General features: G+C 44.7%; 3 protein-coding genes across 5 annotated transcripts in view; 1 reads left to right on the top strand and 2 right to left on the bottom strand.

Moving 5' to 3' along the window:
- Positions 1 to 1,376, top strand: part of pianp (PILR alpha associated neural protein) — a 9,992-nt gene extending 8,616 nt beyond the window's left edge. Inside the window, exon 6 of the mRNA XM_063198850.1 lies at positions 1 to 1,376. This exon is cut by the window's left edge and continues 1,555 nt beyond it. The gene's annotated coding sequence lies outside the window, so the exon portion shown is untranslated.
- A 99-nt stretch (positions 1,377 to 1,475) lies between these two features.
- cops7a (COP9 constitutive photomorphogenic homolog subunit 7A) lies at positions 1,476 to 12,995 on the bottom strand. 3 transcript variants are annotated; one of them, XM_063198849.1, is made up of 8 exons: positions 12,728 to 12,995; positions 11,409 to 11,531; positions 10,714 to 10,789; positions 9,434 to 9,522; positions 8,203 to 8,405; positions 5,856 to 5,961; positions 4,712 to 4,913; positions 1,476 to 2,038 (listed from the first exon to the last, which is right to left on the bottom strand). In XM_063198849.1, exons 2-7 carry the CDS (start codon positions 11,529 to 11,531, stop codon positions 4,740 to 4,742), a joined length of 771 nt encoding a protein of 256 aa, XP_063054919.1. In that variant the 5' UTR covers positions 12,728 to 12,995; the 3' UTR covers positions 1,476 to 2,038; positions 4,712 to 4,739. The 3 variants fall into 3 exon arrangements, with proteins under 3 accessions (XP_063054919.1, XP_063054917.1, XP_063054918.1); XM_063198847.1 differs by having other exon boundaries at positions 4,744 to 4,913; positions 12,728 to 12,992; XM_063198848.1 differs by lacking the exon at positions 12,728 to 12,995 and adding an exon at positions 12,279 to 12,696 and having other exon boundaries at positions 4,744 to 4,913.
- A 4,263-nt stretch (positions 12,996 to 17,258) lies between these two features.
- The window catches only part of cldc1 (C-type lectin domain containing 1), a 6,647-nt gene continuing 3,905 nt past the window's right edge, over positions 17,259 to 20,000 (bottom strand). The window contains exons 5-6 of the mRNA XM_063198845.1: positions 18,188 to 18,309; positions 17,259 to 17,563 (exon numbers count right to left, since the gene is read on the bottom strand). Of these exons, the coding sequence (XP_063054915.1) occupies positions 17,401 to 17,563; positions 18,188 to 18,309 (285 nt within the window). The 3' untranslated portion in view covers positions 17,259 to 17,400. The remainder of the gene's footprint in view (positions 17,564 to 18,187; positions 18,310 to 20,000) is intronic.

Here is a 20,000-nt window from a genome sequence, read left to right as displayed (position 1 = left end):
ATGTCATCCAAGTCACAATTGCTGTGAATCTATGAACCGCTGTATACCTAAAGCTCAATAAAGAGCAATCACTCTTTGTGATGGAGCAGTGTTGTTGTTGCTGGCTTCCTTTTCTGTCATCGTCGTGTCACACAGACTTTAAACACACAAAAGAGAAATCAGAGCACACACAAAGTGATTGAACATGACTCACAGGCAGCTTTTACACTCGCACACAAAGTTAGAAGGGGAAAAAAAACCTGCGAGCTCTCAACAAACACATAGCTCAAAAAAATATGGCACATTCATTTCGCATGCCACACACACACACAAATTTGATCCTTCACACAGGCGTGCACACACACACACATACACACACACACACACAGGTGTACAGCTGCAGAAGTTCACAGTTCCCATCTGCTCTGAACTGAGCGACTGTGAAGCTGTGAGACTCATTCGCACAGACTGAAATTAACACGGCTATTTATAGAGTGAGGGATACTGAAGTGGAGGCAGAGGATGAGAGGAGTTAAAAAAGAGTGGGTGGGTGGGTGGAGGTGGAGTGGGGAGAGAGAGAGAAAGAGAGACAGAGAGAGAGAATGGCACTAAAGACTTAAGTTCCAATACCTCTCTCTCTCTTTTTAAAAGTAGATCATTCCTTCTCTCATCTTTGCCCCATAGTCCGTCCCTCAATCCTCCTCTATCCCCCCTTTTCCATTTGGGAGAGGGTACCATGGGAGCTGATGGCCACCAATCACATCCCGCAGGACGGAAAGAGACAATTTGCCGACTAAGGGTGGTGGAGGGTAGTAGAGGAAGGCATAAAAATGGGACACGAGGGAAAAAAAACAGCAAAGTTAAAAAAAAAAAAAAAAAGTAATAAAAAAAATAGAAAGCGCTGTGGGCAAAATATTAAGATGAAATGCACGTACGGTGTTGTGCATGCATAAGTGAGCGTGTCTCTTTCTTGAAAGTGGATGTCTGTGTTCGTGCATGCGACCGTGTGTGTGTTTGTGTGTCAGAACCAAGCACACAGATGTGTGTGGAAAATTCATATCAAAGCAGAAGCGAGAGCTAGATCTATCTGCGACTAGTGTGATAAATGTAAGAAACAGCATTTCACGTATTAGACTACATCATTGAGCATTTCTAAGAGAGAAAGTGTAGGCAAATGTGTCTCTAGTGTGGTGTATAATGCAACCAGTGATGTACAGCCAGCGTGTGCGTGTATGTGTGTGTGAGAGAGACAAAAATGTGTGTATCCAGCGCAGTTATGGAGCAGACTGAGAGGTTTGTTCCAGTGTCTTAACTCCGCTCAGGGGGGTTTAGGGAGTAGTGGTGATGGGGGGTACACTAATTAATGCCTTGACCTCCAAACGGATGACCCCCTTTGGTGCGCTAACATTTCCGCATGCAACCCGTGGTGCAGCATTTTTAAACACAGTTGAATAAAGAGAGAGGAAGCCAAAGAGAGAGGGCTCACAGGCGCGAAAGAGTGGTGCAAGGGGCAATTTTATTCAGTTAACACTTCACATCCTGATGACACAGATCAGACCGTGCTCAACACAATCACCCACCCACCCACTTCCCAAAAAAAGGACAAAAGAAAACAAAAGCAAAAAGTGAGAAGGAATTACAATAAAGAACACCCACGCTTTACATACACACACCCAAATATACACAAACGCGCACGCGCACACATACAGTACACACACACACACACACAAACACACAGTGTGTCTAATCCACCAGGCTTTCCATATGTGATTGTAGACTCCATAGCAATTCAACTGGGAGTTCTCTTTTAAGAGTCCGGATTATGTGTAGCAGTCAGTGTATTTAGTCCGTCAGTGGTATGTAGTCGTCAGCCAGCCAGCCTTGCGATGTGTGCGTGACTGCCTGGTGTCTGCTGTATGTCTATCTGCTATCTTGTCTTGACTGTCTGTCTATCTGTTCTGTTGCGTTCTTCTTTCCCCCGTCTGTGAGACTGGAGAAGTCTTGGCGGCCTGGACGACCTCAGTTGGACTTTGACCAGATCTTCCCACTTCCACGGAGCCTGTCAAAAACACAAGGGAGCTTACTCAAATCATAAATAAACAAAACGCACTTGCCACACAACACAATGCACAATTGCTTCATCCATATTCATGCCTATTCATTTGATTGCATTTACATAATTTAACAATCCGGGTCACTTCAGACTTCCATATTTCACTGCAGGGCAACGTGCATTGGACATCCTCTTTCACTGACAAGAGGACATAAAGGGCTTGACCATTGGCAATTTAAAACACACACACGACAACACACCAAGGCCAGGAAATCAGAAGACTAGACACCAAAAAAAAAGATTCCAACAGGAGCAACCTGTATTAAGATATAGCCTGCATTCTTGTTTTAATTCAGAGAGAGAGGGAGAGACATCCTTAATATTATTCTAAAATAATGGTCCTGTGGGATTAAGTGCTGCTGGTATCAGTGAGTTCATTTGAATAAACTGACCATTCTCTCTGTGCCATGCATATATGATACTAAATAGGCAAAGACCTGCTCCAATCCTCAACAGGCTTAGTCCATTACTCTGGCCCTCTGATAGGGCAAACCCACCACACTACACTACACTCCACTCCATCCACACTTTTGTCTAGCTTCTTTTATATTGTAACGTGGCTGAGCACAACATTAACTGAAATTAAACCAATCGTTAGCCATCGGCGCACTGGTCTCTCTGAGACAACATGATGAGTACATTGCTTCCATCCATCAAGTGTGAATTTTTTTTTCCATCTCCCTGCCTGTCAATTTCCAAACAATAGGCGCTTGGTTTAATTTTAAGTGGGACAATCGGAAGCTGGGAAACCCCCCGGTGGGCTGACACCGACACGACACAATAATATTAAAGTGGAACAGAAGGTTTGGCGAAAAGAGAGAGATAGAAAGGAAGAGAAGAGGGGAAAAAAACAGAATTACACAGAGCTAATTAAGTTATAACAGCGAAGGCGTGCAAACGCTACTCCCACTTTCTTTTCCCGGCTAAGCCCTTCAAATCCCTGGTCCTGGCCGCTAGATTGCTCCAGAGTCAGACAGATTTACTCTGGAAAGCCTCTACAGGCAAAAAGGAGCAGTGTGTGTGTGTGTGTGTGTGTGCGTGTGCGTGTGCGCGGCGCACGCACGCACGCGCATGAGAGGGTACTACTGCCTGGTAATAAAATAAATAAGTAAAATTAAAAATCAAAAATGCATGAGGAGAAGGAAATAGGAGGTTAAAAACCGGGCAGGGTCGGTGAGAGAGAGAGCTCTCCGGGAGGAGGAGAGTGCAGGGAATCTGAAGATTATTTCTAACATACGTCTCTACTAGACTAGAGGGGGACATGATGAAATACAAATAAATACTAAAACTCAGCAACATCAGTGCCAAATGGGGGTAAACAACAAAGGCCAAGAGCAGGAGAAGATCGCCAGGCTCTGTAACTCTTAACAGACTAAAAGGGACATGTTCCTCGGACAACTTCAATAACGACGGCGAGCAATAAAAGCCATTAAGCACTGCTCATCTTCCTGTTGAAAGGCAGCAGAGGAGCAGACGGGCACACAGGGAAAGGCCACGCTACCTACGATGAGAGAGAGAGAGCGAGAGAGAGAGACGCTGCTAATGGATAACGGGAACGGATCTCCCCCCATCCAGCTTCGGCACAACGGCCATTTGTGGTGACATTAGCTGGATGACATTAGCCGGTGCGCGCTGTGAAGGGAACGTCACATTCTAGTCCGGTACTTCCCAAGCTTTTTCTGTTGGGGACCTCCCTTTTGCTACCCAAAGAAGTTTTCACAACACCTCATATTACAAAAGGAAATGTTTTTGTCCCTTAACATTACCAAATTAAAATTAAAATTGAACTGAAAGGAAAAGTTAATACATTTTTAACCACACAAGTGAATACTGTTTCGACACAATTCATGGGATGGTTATAGTATACGTCTATAAAATTTCATTTCACTTTCCTTAATTTCCTTCGGGTTTACAAATAAGCACTCTACTCTACATCATATATTTCAAGGTTTTATGTAAACAACAGTCCCCTTCTCTCTCCGCGACCCCCAGTTTGGGAATCAGAGCTGCAGTAATCAGTGGCACTATCGGAGAGTGTGGCCAAGCTAACCATAAGGCAGAGTTGAGGCGGTGCTGAGTGAGTGAGTCACTGGGAGCAGGGAGCATGGAGGAGGGTGGAGGAAGAGTGTGGCGCCGGGCCCCACCGCATAGCATACAGTACAGCACAGCTCGTGACAGCTGACGTTAATTAGCTAATTAAAGCGCTGCTGTCGCTGAGGTAGCGGAGCGCGGGCAGATGTGTGCGTGTGTGTGTATGTTCATGTGTAGAAGTTGTGTGTCCGTGTGTGTGTGTGTGTGTGTGTGCGTGTGTGCGTGTGTGCGTGTGTGTGTGTGTGTGGGTACAAGTGTGTGTCCAAGTGTATGTGCTTTCTAGCCACTGCCCAAGCTTATTCGTATGCAGCTCTGCTCTCCCTCTCCCTCTCTCAGCTGTCAGCGCAAGACAATGTCACATTTAGGCGAGTATTTGGTCACACTGGGTGCCGCCGTGCTGTGCCATGTCATCACCTCTATTTACCACAGCAGCCAGCCACACAACAAGCAGCTTTCAGCTAATGCAGAAAAAAACCCACTCACAAGACCCAGCTCAGAGGAAGCAAAGAAGGAGTAAGGAGGACTCACGTAAAGGAACCGAAGAAGATCATCCTCCTTACCCTTTGACTTTGGAACTCTTCTTGCCGGGTTGCCGTGGTTCCTGAGAGGAGGCGGGGTCTCGCGGCTCGGCCGGCTGGTCCGCATCCTGATTGGACGCCGCTCCGGCCGGGGCGGGCCCGGAGGACGGAGAGGCGGAACTGGCTTTCAGGGTCTTCTGTAAATTAGACACCTGCGAACAGCAGAGCAGAGACACAAGGGACAGTTCACATCACATGACGCCCCTCCACACGCGCACGCTACACATTTACATATTATGCAAATGCCTCATAATAAGTGACAAAAATGCAGTTCACACTCAGAGGGAGGCAAAGTGACAGTTACAGGGATAATATCTTTGCTTCGAGCTTTGAGTATTACCCCTTTCCTAGCAATTACAGTGTTCTCAGACGAAAAGGTTAAAAGCGGCCAAATACAGAATGCAATGGGCTAGCTCAGGATCGCTCTGTCCAGATCCAAACATACAGACTTGGCATGAGCTTTTAATGTTTTGATTTTCATTTTACATCGCATTATTCTTTTCCAAGTTCTGGCTGCAAATTGAAAATGCTCCAGATCCGTTTTACTTACTAGAACAGAGCCCTTGGTGTCCATTCTGGGGACAAAAAGGACACCCCTACCAGGGCTTGCCATTACCTTTTTGTTCACTTTTTGCTCACCGGCCACAGTGGCTAATGGTTTTCCAGAGTCACTAGCCACTCAGCCTTTCTACTACACATATTTTCTTTACCATGATGCATAAGCTCAGAAAACGAAATGATTCCACAAGACAATCAGTGCTATGATCATGTGTTAAATGAATAATCTCATAATCTACAGGATATGAGACAAATAAAATCTAAATATCTAAAACTAAATATGACAAAAAGGTGGCCAAAACAGGATATATGCTACTGAGATAAGTCATACCCACAAATAAGCTACCTGCCACAGTGGCTAATGAGACTGAAATCGTTACTAGCCACGGCCGAGTTTTACCCATTTCTGGCCCGATGGCAGGTGTCAATGTCAAGCCCCGGGCCCGTACACAAGTAAAGGGTACACACATTTACATATTATTATGCTAATGTACCACAACAAGTGACAAAAATGAAAAGCGCAGCTTGGCACTCACCTCTGTCTCTACCTGAACTTTGACCTTGAGCTGGCTTTCTCTGTACTGATTGGCTCTGGAAATCTGTTCCTCGATGCCACACAACACAGCCTCACAACCAGCACACCTGAGAGGGAGAGGAAGAGAGAGAGGGAGCGGGAGAGATGGAGAGAGAGAGATGGAGGAAAGAGGGAGCGCAGATAAAGAGGATGCAGAAAATGAGGACATGGAAAACGGAGCGAGAGAAAAGTGGCCTCCAATTCCCCATGGTCGCGTTTCATACGAAACATTTTAAATGCGGGGGAGGGCAATCAAAGCAGGAGGAAAGTGCAGCAGGAAAATCTCTCTAGTGAGTTTCGATTCATCTGCCATGTCAGTGATTTGCTGTGATTGACTAGCTACCAGCACACGCATTAACAAGACACACAGACACACACACACACACACACCCAAGCCATTTCTGCACAATCTCATTCCAAAACAGTTTATGCAACTTCGGGTTTTCACCTCAGCAATTCATATAAAGAAAACAGCAGCACAATTAGAGTCTGTGGCTCAGACGAATTAAGACACCCACAGCCCCCGAGCAAACCCAGGAAAGCACTATTAATGAAAGTGTTTGGAAAGGCTGTAGCTTTCTTAAGTGCTCCCTCTAATGCACCACTAATATCTCCAGAAATGGATAGAGAGACAGAGAGAGAGAGAAAATGGGAGAGAGAGAGAGAGAAAGAGAAAGAGAGAGATAGAGATAGAGATAGAGAGATAGATAGATAGAGAGAGAATGAGAATGAGAGAGAGGGAAAGAGGGGAAGACAGGAGGAAGGAAATGGAGGAAGGATAGCAAGGCAACAAATGGTGTTCGTAAATGTTTGCTGCTCATAGCCGCTAGCGTATAAAACCTGAGGAAGTAGTCACGCAGACTGAATCACCCCTGTGCTCACCCAGCTCCACAGAGTTTGTCCAAGCTGAAATCTCCTGTGTTGAGAACTGGGCGATGTGCTGTAGTGTAGTGAGTACATCTCCATCACACCGTGTGCAGTGTGATAACACATCCTCCTCCTGGTAACTGGCTATGGAGCTAAATTGCTTTGGAGCCGAACAAAGGAGCTAAGGGGTCTCTAAGGTCTGAGAGAGAGAGACAGACAGAGAGAGAGATAGAAACAGACAGAGAGAGAGGTAGAGAGAGAGAGATAGAGAGAGAGAGACGGACAGACAAACAGAGAGAGATAGAGAGAGAGAGAGGGGGAGAGAGTGAGAGAAAGAGACAGACGGACAGACAGACAGAGAGAGAGACGGACAGACAAACAGAGAGAGATAGAGAGAGAGAGACGGACAGACAAACAGAGAGAGAGAGAGAGAGAGAGAGAGAGAGAGAGAGACTCCCTTCCCTCAATTTTATTTCCCCAGGGTCTGCTAGAGGAGCGCACTGCACTCGCTTGGGGGAGGCCTGGATGGAGTACACTACACTACACGCACTACAGCTGATGATCCTGCGTGCGTGAGACACGGTAGTCCAACACGCAGATAAGAATTAAAACCCAACCGTACTATTCTGCTGACTGATTTTATGACACGTTGCCATGGCAGCACAAAAGAGTACTAAAAATAAAAAAAAAAGAAGCAAAACATTCTTGGTGAAGTATGTGGATTACTTATTTCTCCCTCAAGTGTATGAAGGTGGCAACACAATCTAACTCAAGACACTGAGTGGGCAAAAGGCGGACAAAAAAAACTGATTTGACTATGTGAAACGTCTGTGCGACGCACACATATGCACTCAACATCAAAACAGATAAACATACACCACAGCAGCCGGTGGTTTCAACAGTGGGTTTTATCGAGCGACTCAGACTTTAATGGTAACCAACAGGTGGTGGCGGCATAATTCTTCACCGCCGGTGTGCTGGGTTGCATTGAAAACAGTGGAATTGAACTTTGTCAGAGAGCCTACACGAGGAGAGCTGGGCTTCAGGCGCATAAAAACACTCCAACACACTGTGAGTCACCGACCACTCCAGCAGTGTGTCCATGATGTTGGGCTGCTCGCACGTGCATACGGGCCAGCCCGAGCACACACGCACACACACGAGCACACGCACAAGCACACACATACCCTGGCAGAAACAGATAGACACTGACCGCTCCTGCAGAGTGTTTGATGATGTTGGCCAGTTCCTTAGGGCCCAGGTCAACACCCCCACAAACACACACTGATGCACACACTCATACAGACACTGCCAGACACTGACCACTCCTGCAGAGCGTTGATGTTGTTGGGCAGTTCATTAGGGCCCAGGTCCTACGCCCCCCTCCCCCACACACTCACACATTCACACACACACACACACACACACAGATAGGCACTGACCACTCCTGCAGCGTGTTGATGATGTTGGGCAGTTCGTTGGGCCCCAGGTCTCTGCCCACGCTGCAGTCCACCTCCACCTGTTGGTTGCGCTGGTCCAGCTTGCCCTGGATGATGTCGCAGTAGATGGCCTCAATCAGCAGGTCCTCCAGCTCACGCACGTTCTTCAGCTCCAGCTCCTGCAGCAGCAGAGAGTACGGCAGACACTGCACAACACACACACACGCACGCGCACACACACACACACACACACACACACACATTAGTACTTACACCTTTTATTTCAATCTTCACAGGAGGGGATTAGAGATCTAAACATTGCAGTAAACACTACAGATTGGCAAGTGTGATTACACTAAAGTTATGAGATGCACGCGCACATAAGGTTTAGAAGATTGAGAAAATGAAAGATTGTTGAAACAAATTTGTTTTGCAAAGTTGAAACAAAAAAGTAGCCAAGTTGGTTGTTTTGCCTTTTCCAGCCATTATGTTAAAAATAAGGGAAGATCAGAGGAGCACACAAAGAACACAAAATACATTGTAATTATCACGTAGAGAAGAGAGATATCCTCCGCGCTCCTGCACTTCACAATCTGGTGCGTCACGGGAAAGGACTGGTAGATGCAGGGAAAGAAAGGAGTCACCGGAGCATCTTCAAATGTGGAAGTTTACTTGTTAAGTGGCACTTGCCCAATAAAACAAGTAAACTTCCACATCTAAAGATGCTCCGGTGACTCGTTTCTTTCCCTGCATTGTAATTATGCTACAATATGAGAGAAAAACTCTATGGCATGATGTGTATGCGTGTGTGTACTCTACTTAACCCTGTGCTAAAGTACTTAAAAAATAAAAAATAAAAATCCCTACTCAGCATCTGCATTTGTTGTTCTGTATATTTCCTGTGCACTTTGCATTTGCTGGTGATGTTAGCTATGACTTAAGTCCTGGATTGTAAGTCGCTCTGGTTATAAAGTGTCTGCCAAATGCAATGCAATATAATCAGAGCTCTAAATTAACACCAGCCAATTGGCCAAATGCTGGTGACATTTCAGTCTGGCTGGTAGAAAAGACCAACTTACTAGCCACTTTGACCCATTAGTGAGTGTATGTTTGGCTTGTAAAAGTAGCATCTACTAGCCATTTTGGCTGGTGATGACAAAAGTTAATTCAGAGCCCTGAATATAATGTAATGTAATGGAAAAAACCCTTGACTCCAACACAGCACTGAACTGACCTTCAGATTGGAGGCCAGACTGATGATTGACAGGTGTCTCAGCTTGTTCCTCTGGGCAGGGGTCAGCTCAGGGAGCGAGGCTGCTTTCTCTGTGAGAAAGAAAGAGAGAAAGAAAGAAAGAAAAATAATAATAACAAGATGAAGACAGAAAAGAACAAATAAAAAATGAAAGAAAAAAAGTGAAACCGGAAAGTAAGACACAGTAGTGCCACAGCCATTTACATTCTAATTCCCCAAAGGATGAGTCACAGTGGGAGGCGATTTTTTGGCAAGCACATAACACACATTTTATAACAAGAGCACAGGAGGGGGGAAACACACTCCGACACATGCAGTGTGCGAGAGAGAGAGAGAGAGAGAGAGAGAGACAGACAGAGAGACAGAGAGGGGGAGGCGGCCAGAGTAAAGCCATTTATTTCCCGTCTGTGCCTGGCGCACTATCCTCCAGGAGCAAGCCCCTCCTAACACAGACCAGCAATCACACGATGAAATAAAAAATAAATAAATAAATCAATAAAATAAAATACTCTGAGGCGCTGGTCTTATAGTGACAACACACACACTGGCCCTGATGAGTCACTGCCTTAAAAGCCAGCCAGTGGGGCAGGCTGCTGTTGCTGCTGATGTTACGGCTGCTGCTGCTGCTGCTGCTGCTGCTGCTGTACACCCCTTGTGGGCAATACAATTTACGCACAGCTCCAGTCCTATAAAACAGCCTGCCAGGCAGCAGGACAGAACATCATCGGAGATCAGTGTGTCCCCCTTACAGGCAGTGGAGATAGAGAAGGATGACGGGGGGAGAGAGAGAGAGAGAGAGAGAGAGAGAGAGAGAGAGAGAGAGAGAGAGAGAGAGAGAGAGTGTGTGTGAGAGAGAGAGAGAGAGAGAGAGTGTGTGAGAGAGAGAGAGAGAGAGAGAGAGAGAGAGAGAGAGAGAGAGAGAGAGAGAGAGAAGAGAAGAGAAGAGAAAGAGAGTGTGAGAGCGGGAGAGTGTGTGTGTGTGTGTGTGTGTGTGTGTGTGTGTGTGTGTGTGTGTGTGTGTGTGTGTGTGTGTGTTCGCGCGCGCGCAAGAGAGAGAGTGAGATAAAACAGGAGTGAAGTGACAAATAGAAAGAGGGTAAAAAAATTGTAGAGAGAGACAAGAGAGAAAGAAAGGGAGAGAGAAAGAAAGAGAGATCAACACGGAACGCGAAGAGAGGAAGAGGGGGGGGGGGGACACACGACTAATACAGAAACAGCTTTTGGGCATGATGTTTATGCAACTTGTGTGTTGTCATGGTTACCTTTGTAGTCGGAGTAGGTTCCATAGGCAAAGAGATTGAGCAGCTGATACACTGGAGCATGGGGACTTGCCTCCAGCTTGGAGCGAGACAGAGAGAGCATGAGAACCAGAGATGGAGAGGAGAGCCAGAGATTCGGATAGAGAGATGGCACAGGGGACGGTGGAAAGGAAGGAGTGGGGGGAGAAGGAGCAGAAAGACAGAGGGTACCAATTAGAAACAAGCTCAAACTTACTCGGGGGCAACAAAAACAATTGTTTTCCCCACAGCTTATGTAACAAAACCACAGGATTCTCAGAGCAACAGAGCACACATGAGCTGTGTGCACCATAAACAAGTTGCCATCCCCCCCAAGATGCCATAAATGTCTTAGGTAGCTGAAAGGACATCCATTATGTGGTTTCCAGTTAATTCTTATTACCACTGCATCCTTCCTTCATTCTGTGTGGCTGGCTATCTCTGCATACTGTGTTCACAATGCCTGGAGATACTGAGCTGTATTCATCTCATCTACACATAGAATACATATTACACAACGATGAACACCTGGCCTGCATGAAACAGAATCCTTAAGGCATATTTGTTTGTCCGATTTCAAAATTGACTGGATGCATGGTGTCAGTCTACATTTTCTTTACCTAAAATGTCTTCAGTCTGTTATTTACTTGCAACTAAGCATATTGTTAATTAATACTTACTTCTCGAACATTGGGCAGTTCCAGGATGTCTGAGAAGACGTAAAGTCCTGGCGTCTCCAGAAGGGAGCTGATGGCCTGAGCCAGAGCCGGACCTGACAGAGACAGGAGCTGCTCCACCTCCATCTGTCACCATTGATAAGTAGAGAACACACCGGGAAAAATGAATGGTCAGCATGACAGAGGGGGAAAAAAGTTAACGGCTAGGTAGTACGGTATTGACAGCGTTCCGAAACGTTAATTGTAAAGGCTTGTATTTATAACACGCAACACTGTAAAAAGCTGACACTGCAGATACGCCAGCGCATCCATTTATCGGGTTCTTTCCAAATTGGGTCCACATTGAAAGTCTGCAGCATTCATTACATAGCTCAATGACCAACGGGCCTCGGTAATAGCTAACAGTCTTGTTTGAATTACCGTCCACCGAGGACAGAGAGCCGAGGCAGAGGTGGCTGTCAGAATGTATTAAATGGATCCACATTTGATCAATGATAATTATGGCTGAACACCATCAACCTCTAACTAACTGTAGATACAATCCCCGATGTGAACAAGTTTGCATAATACCTTCATTAAGTTTGATTAGAAATGAACACACCATTTGATACAAAACAACGACTACAATAACTAAATGTAGGCTTTATTTCTGTCTTTATTTAGATTCATCTCATCTGGTAGCATTAGCCTGCACAGTAACCTACAGTTAGCCGTCCGTTAGCTGGCTAGTATTTAGCATACTAAATCGCTCGAAGTATTGCAATCTAGCTTGTCCGATTCATAATTTAGTGGTCAGAGGTGACGGATTATACATGGTTTCTCATCTCTGCACCTGACAATTCTAAAATGTACACATATAAATGAATAACAGACCTTTGAATGCTACGTGAAAGACACGCTCTTAGCAGAAGCTAGCCAAGCAAATCTTCTGAGCACCGTGCTATTTATGTGTCTGGAAACCCAACTGTAGAGATTTTTTTGTCGTAACAAGTTACCCAAAATCTCAAGCAAATTATTATACACTTCATAAGCAGGTAGTGGGACAAAATAACAGAGTGGCAACTTCGTCAAGACAGCTAACCACGTAAGCTAGCTAGGCTAAGAGCTTTCCATGACAGTCCAACCGGCTTTGCTTGGCAGCATTGTCATTCAGCTAAAACAGTAGCACAGTGCTTCACATAAACACTAGGCCTTGTCGTCTTTACAGGCTATTAACAACCTACATCTCCAAAGCATTGCATCTAGAAAGCTGCATCGTAACACTATACCCATATAAACACCAACAGCAATGCTGACGGGTATATAAGACACACATTATTTACCTTGTTAAACTTTAAGGAGTCCGTCTTCCCGTGAGTTACTTACTTCCGTCAGTGATGGGTCGACAACAACAAATGAATGATAAATTCTATTGGTGGAACAGACCCGAAAGGAGGGGCTAACATTCGACACATTAATTGTTACAGTAGCACTCGTGAGAATTTGCTTTTGAAACAGCGGCCACCAGTGGTTTTCATGTTCGTACCAGACTGTCAACTGTAGGCTAGAATCTAGCCGCTAGATCAATGCCCTGCATAGAAGTCTGCATGCACCTGAGGTCAAATTATCCTTTTGCTTTTACTGACACACACACACACACACACACACACACACACACACACACACGCACACACACACACACACACGCATACACACACGGGCGCGCACACGCACGCACGCACGCACGCACGCACACACACACACACACACACATACACACACACACACACACACACACAGACAAACACACACACACACACACACACACACACACACACACACACACACACACACATATAGGCCCAATGTATGCCTGTAATAGGCTAACATGCATCAGGTTGATGTGATAAATAACAAAAACTTAAACTGTTCTCTGAAGCCAATTTGAATTTGATATCAAAAGCATGCTCTTATTCGCTCTCTAAAACACCTTTAAAATGCAGACTGAACGTTGACAGGGGTTAATCCAAAACTGTGGTGTTTTGGAGGAGGTTAAATAAATTACTCCATTGACAACCAGACGAACCCCCACCCCCAACAGTCCTTCATCTCCTTAAAAAACAGCTTTTCTGTCAACAGTAGGCCTACCAGTTTTTATTTATGGGGCACAGAAACAGCTGAACGCTCCGAAGACATAAAAACACACAGGACATGAATACGAAAAAAGACAAAACATTTGAAGCAAAGTCATGGACAGACAGACTGAACTGAAATCCTCTTTTTTTCCCTGACAACTCCAACATGACAAGCTCAAGTCAGGCCTGTGTGTGTACTGTCCCATGAATACACCTCCCTTCAAATTGCTGTACACCAATCTCCCTCTCTCCCTGCTGTCACCACCAGCAGGCTTGCAATTTCAATCACTTCTGTCCTTGGCAGGTGTCCAGTGCTGCTCTTACTATCTCAGCGAGGTGAAATTCGTTTCACATCAATCCTCGCTCTGGTTTGTCGGCCGCCTGAACTCTGCAAAGTGTCTGTCACCACTGCTGCTAAGACACTCAGCATCAGCTGCGGCTTCTCTCTGCCATCGGTCTCTCCATGAAAAGGACCCAGAGGATTTTACATCCTCCATGAACTACTGTAATGGGATTGTAACACTATGCTATTTGTGAAATGTGGGTCAATACAGTCTGTGGAAAGCATTATTGGAAAAGGATGGCTACATGGAAAAGGGTAGGCCTACCTGCTTGACCAAAAGTAGACCTATAAATTCAAACACTGGACGTGTGGCCCGCACATCAAAGCAACAGAATCACATGATTTCACAAACATGCTGTTTCTGTAAAGACTGCCACATCAGACTATAAATATCATATATCACATCATTCTCCCCACAGTTGTTGCCATAGAGACTTTGTAATTAATGTTTGTTGTGTGTGAAATCACAGCACTTAGTTTACGTACGTAGGTGCGTGGCTCATAATAGCGCCGAGTCGTGAGGATCTGAATTCCAGCTGTATCCTGTCAGCTCAGACATCACAGAGAAATTGTTTTTGTTTGGCCCAGAGGCAAAACACACCGTTTTATCATTTTTGGACTAAATAAAGAATTCTGACAACTGGCAACGCATCCACACAGACTGAAGTCTACCTGAAAGAGCAAACATCAACTGCCTGAAAACAACATCAGCTTTTAGAGTGCAATCAGTTACATTGTCTATTGAATTCATCTTTTGACCCTCAATGAGCGCTGGCTAAAGACAAACGCAGACATTTGGGTAACACTTTATTTTAATGGTTCACCATTATACAGTGGATCTACCACATTAGGTACAGTGTAATAACCAGTGTAACAATATTTTATACCATGTAATACAAGTGTAACACCATGTACCAATTTTGTACTTACATCTAGGGTTAGGGTTGGTTTGGGTTATGGTTGGTAGGCCTATGGTACTACACTGATATTACATGGTTTTAAATATTGTTACACTGGTTATTACACTGTACCTAATGTAGATCCACTGTAGTGAACCATTAAAATAAAGTGTACCGACATTTGTGGCAGTAAAATGTCCAATGTTAATTCAACACTTTTAGAAATACACTCTTTCTCTCTTAAATCAGTTTTTTTTAAACTACACTGCAAAGATAATCAGTTATTTTCCAGTGTTAATGGAACACCTAGTCACATTTTCCACTCCTCTTGGAAGTATGTTGAAAGCGTCCTGTGAATGCTTGAGACGCATACATGCACTCTAGGCTACAGTGGTGAAGTGATTGTTATTATTTTCATTGGGTTTTATTGATTTTCTCCCCTGTTCTCCCCCCTGTCTTCACAGGCTAATAAGCATGCTCAAATGCTCAATGCTCAGCACTCGTCTAGCTTGACTGTCTGTGCTGAATCACATTATACAATTAAGTAGCCTGCGATAAAACATGGCTGATATTCTAATGTGCCTGATGGCACTCCTCGTATTTCTGCACTCATCTGTAATGCAATCAGTAACACGGTGCATGCTGTCACTCCCAGTCACCTACAATAACCTACCACCCCCATATAAAAAATGGAACATGAGCACATCAGCTGAATACAGATTTGAAACATAAATGCAACATGTATGCCTAGCAGCAGAGACAGACACACATAAGACCACCCACGCTTGTCTGGCTGAATGTCTGAACATGTCTACACTACGGACATACACACACACGTACCCACATACACATGTGCACACACGTACGCACACACACACGCATACACACACACATGCACACAAACACGCACGCACGCACGCACGCACGCACGCACACACACATACAATCTAGACTGCTGGTTGGTAGACTCTGCCTGTAGGCACCAATGGAAGAATTAATTTTTTAGTAGTAGAGGAAAAAGGTTGCATGGGACTGAAGAGACAAGACCTGACAAAAATTAACATCTTTACTGTTTAACACCTTTGCTCTGTTGTTATAAAAAAAGCATTCCTTGAGGAAATCACAATTTAATATAAAAAGAGAGAGGTGGTGTGAGGGAAATCTAAGTTCATCATCAATTGTGAATAGCCAGGTACCATTTCTTTTAAAAATGCATACGATGCATAATTCAGCTGCATTAATGAAGTCCGTCATGAACAGGGCTGGCCTAGGGGAGAAATAGGGCCCGGGCACTCATAAGGGCCATCATAATTAGCGGTGCAGAACTGACTCACCGGTTTTTACATATTTTTTCTTTTTACATTTCTGAAAATAGAGGCCCAAAAGGGTGCAGGGCCCACCAGGAAAAGCCCGCTATGCCAGATGGCCAGTCCAGCCCTGGTCATGAATGATACATATTTGAACATCACTTGTATGCATGTTGAACCACACCACTGCATTTTATAGAGAAACTCATTGAAATTAAACTTTTCTGCTGCCTCATGGAGCGCCATCATCCTGCATGACCCATCCATAAAAGAAGGAGTGTACCTGTACAATATCCAAGTTCAGAGCAGAAACATTTTGAAAATATGAAGTCTCTTTCATGTGTGAGTGAGCGTGTGTGTGTGTGTGTGTGTGTGTGTGTGTGTGTGTGTGTGTGTGTGTGTGTGTGTGTGTGTGTGTGTGTGTGTGTGTGTGTGTGTGTGTGTGTGTGTGTGTGTGTGCGCGCGCGTGCGTGTGCGTGCGTGTGTGATGTCTGTGTGGGCGGATCTGTTGGTGCCTAAGGGAAGCAGTGTGTGTGTACACTGCAACACTACACTACACTCACACATGCACACACAACCACACACACACGCACGCAGACACACACACACACATACACACACACACGAACACACACACACACACACACACGCAGACACATACACACACACACACACACACACACACACACACACACACACACACACACACACACACACACACACACACACACACACACACACACACACACACAAACACACTTGATTGAAGTGTTGACCCATTAAATTCAGAGGTTAAAGAGACCGTTGGAGAGGAGACTCCTGCTGAACACTCACTCTCTGCCGGTAGCACTGGATCCAAGGTGCCTAAACCATCGAATGGAATTTAATGCTTTTTTTAAGGATGCTGAATGGTATGCGTACTCTGGGTCTGTGTCACACTGTCTACCAGCTGGTTTATCAGCATGTAACTACGTACGTGCCATCTTATCTATAAAGGCCAGACACAGCAGAATCTGCTGCTGTTAAGATGGATGATAAAAAGCACTTTATCAGTTACATTAAAATGGTTTTGATTGTGTAATAGCTACACTCTGATAGGACAGAAATACTATGGTGATGGCTAAAAAAAATAGAATCACTTTCTCATGCATACATATGAGTCTTCACCAGATTGAAATCAGTCACAGGAATCTAATTATCTCTCTCCAAGAGAGAATTTTCAGCATTTTATTATTAGACGTATAAAAAAAGGGAAAGCCAGCATCAGAATCACAGTATCATTTTTTTTCTGTCAGGAGGACGGAGACAGGAGCGCTTGTCATTCAGTCAGCTTCAATCAATGTCAAAGGCGTCCATTTGACAGATGCGCTTATAAATGTGGTCGCAAGGCACGTCAAACCAGGACTTGGAGCGGGAGTCCAGGACTGCACAGTCCTCTCCATGGATTCCTCCAGACTGGTGGTTGTTTGGCTCATTGTCCCACTCGTTCCAGTACCTGTGGGGAAAAAAGAAATCAGATCACAGATTTTCAGTGCAACAAGAAATGAAGATACAAACAATGCTGTGAAGACTGAGCCTGAGCCTGGCCCATCAGTCATGCAGTAACTTCAACCGTGGAAAGCTCCTTGAAATTATGAAGTTAATGCAAATGGGATGGTTTTAGTCAAACACCTGCACAAATGACGCCATAAGGTCTGCGTGATGTGTCTTTTTGACGCAATCATTGACTTAATTTACACACCACGTTCTTTTGCTGAGATGATAATACAGAGGTGTTTATTCAGTTTTACAGTTATTCCACTGTACAGGGGTGGAACTTAAGTTTATTTTCCCACCAGTCACTGTGGCAGGTAGATTTTAAAATCTACCAGTCACTTGGCATTTTTACCAGTCAACTCGTATTCACAGCTCGAATTGAGGTGAAAGTTTTCACCTGTCAAAGTGACTGGTGGGTTGACAAATTTACAGTCACCGCTGAAATTTCCCAGTATTTGACAGGTGGACGGGTGTTAAGTTCCATCCCTGCCACTGTACCCAATGAGGTACCGAATTGATACACTGCAAGACTACTTCAGTTATACTGAAATAATATTCAGGTATTATTCTGTACTGTACATACGTGTCATTGACAATCCTGTTGTCGACCCATTTCCATACTCCCTCCGTCTCAGTGTCTGACAGCCCGATCCAGAAGTGGTAGTCAAAACCTCCAAGCTTTTTCGCCTCTACCTCCAGCAAGTCCTGAAGGAAACGGAACAAAAGAGATCAGACAGACAAGAGATTATTAACAGACTCTAAGAGCACAGCTTTCATATACTAAGACATACTGCTGGAGTCATTGTGCCATTGCCGGTCAAAGCTGGACTCCGCGTAATGTGTCTGCTGCACTATGAGTTATACGCCTTGCCTTGCCTTGCCTTGCCTTGCCTTGCCTTGTGTAATGCAATCTTTCCAAGGTACCAGTCTAAGAGCAACTTGACAGACTACTAATAAAATGTTCACGCGCCATTAGTTTGCTGCGAGTGAGAATATTCTGAAATACTGTTAGAGAGGGTCACATTGTTCTTCTCGGGTCATGGCAGCTGCTGGTACCACATTTCTCAAAGGTGCAGTCTGCATTTGCAATGCTGTAGGCCTACGTGTTTTTTTTTTTTTTTATCATCATAAATTGAATTTATTCTCACAACCTTTTTGCTCTCTCTGTGTTCCCACTGACAGAGAAATCATGAGGTGCAGAAATAACCTTTGTGGGTATGCTGCTTTCTAAATCCTAATCAATGTTTTTATGCCAGAGCGCAAACATCAACATCACACAGACCGCGGATTTTACAGTAGGAGGCGGATGTGTTCTATTGTTTGTCAATGAAAATGAGCGGATTACGAGTCTAATATCAGCACAAGGCGGGTTGCAGATTCTCCGCCTCTCCGCGCCGGGTGGATTGAGTTGAAAAAAGTTCAAATCAAGGCGGAAAACCTGCGGTGGATTTCCAGATGTTCGAGGAGACCGTTATCAACATTCATATCAGATTCACTATCCAATGATAGGAGAGCAGGAAAAGAGCTCATCTTCTATTCATTTTACATAGATGAATGGACAAAGCATTTTGTGTATGTTTTCACAACATTTAATGACACAACACCATCGATTAGACTACGTTGCGAGTGACAGTTGAGTCGTTACGTTGCCTAGTCACCGCATTCGAATGGGCAGTGGATCCGCACTTGGTGTGGTCACTTCTGATTAATCAGCTGGACGCGCATCGCAGATTGTAGGCAGAAATCCGCGGTCTGTGTGATCGCGCCCTAACTGTAGAACAAGCATGGGCAACTTTGATAGGGACGCATTTTTTCATCGTCACCATCAGAGGGCCATATGCCCATGTTGTATCTGACTGCAACTCGCAGAGTTTGAGGTGCGGTTGGTTGCACACTGACTGCCCATATTGTTTGAAAGGAATAGGAATGTTCTCTATCGGCTAACAGTACAATTACAATGGATTGATTCAGTAGTGTTTTTTTTTAATCTGGTCTTTTTTTTTTCTTAATTATCTTTTGTCTACGGGCCGCACTGAGCAAGGAGGCGGGCCGTATGTGGCCCCCGGGCTTCCAGTTGCCCATTCGTAGAACATGTGGCATGAAGCAACAGAAATTGGGCAAGATGGCCCTACTGTGGCACATAAAGTTGGGCACTCATTTGCTATGCGGCTGACCCGGGTTCGATTCCCGGCCCGGGTCCTTTGCCAACCTTTCCCCGTCTCTCTCTCCCAACTTGCTTCCTGTCACCATATGCACTGTACTATCATGAATAAAGTCATAAAGACCAAAAAAAATGTCTTTAAAAAAAAAAGAAAGAAAGAAATTGGGCAAAATGATGCACAATATGTTGATTTAGTTCTCACTGGATGGCTTGCACATTCTTGCCACATATGAAA

Source organism: Engraulis encrasicolus, chromosome 5 (assembly GCF_034702125.1).
Source record: "Engraulis encrasicolus isolate BLACKSEA-1 chromosome 5, IST_EnEncr_1.0, whole genome shotgun sequence".
NCBI classification, from domain to species: domain Eukaryota; kingdom Metazoa; phylum Chordata; class Actinopteri; order Clupeiformes; family Engraulidae; genus Engraulis; species Engraulis encrasicolus.
This window is presented reverse-complemented; position numbering and strand designations above follow the sequence as displayed.

What these genes read in the sequence shown, in the direction of transcription:
- cops7a (XM_063198847.1), bottom strand. Translation starts at nt 11,531, where the DNA reads ATGGAGGTGGAGCAGCTCCTGTCTCTGTCAGGTCCGGCTCTGGCTCAG. An exon ending in AACTGCCCAATGTTCGAGAA is followed by an intron (nt 10,790 to 11,408) that starts GTAAGTATTAAT and finishes TCTCGCTCCAAG; the next exon opens with CTGGAGGCAAGTCCCCATGC. An exon ending in AACCTACTCCGACTACAAAG is followed by an intron (nt 9,523 to 10,713) that starts GTAACCATGACA and finishes TCTTTCTCACAG; the next exon opens with AGAAAGCAGCCTCGCTCCCT.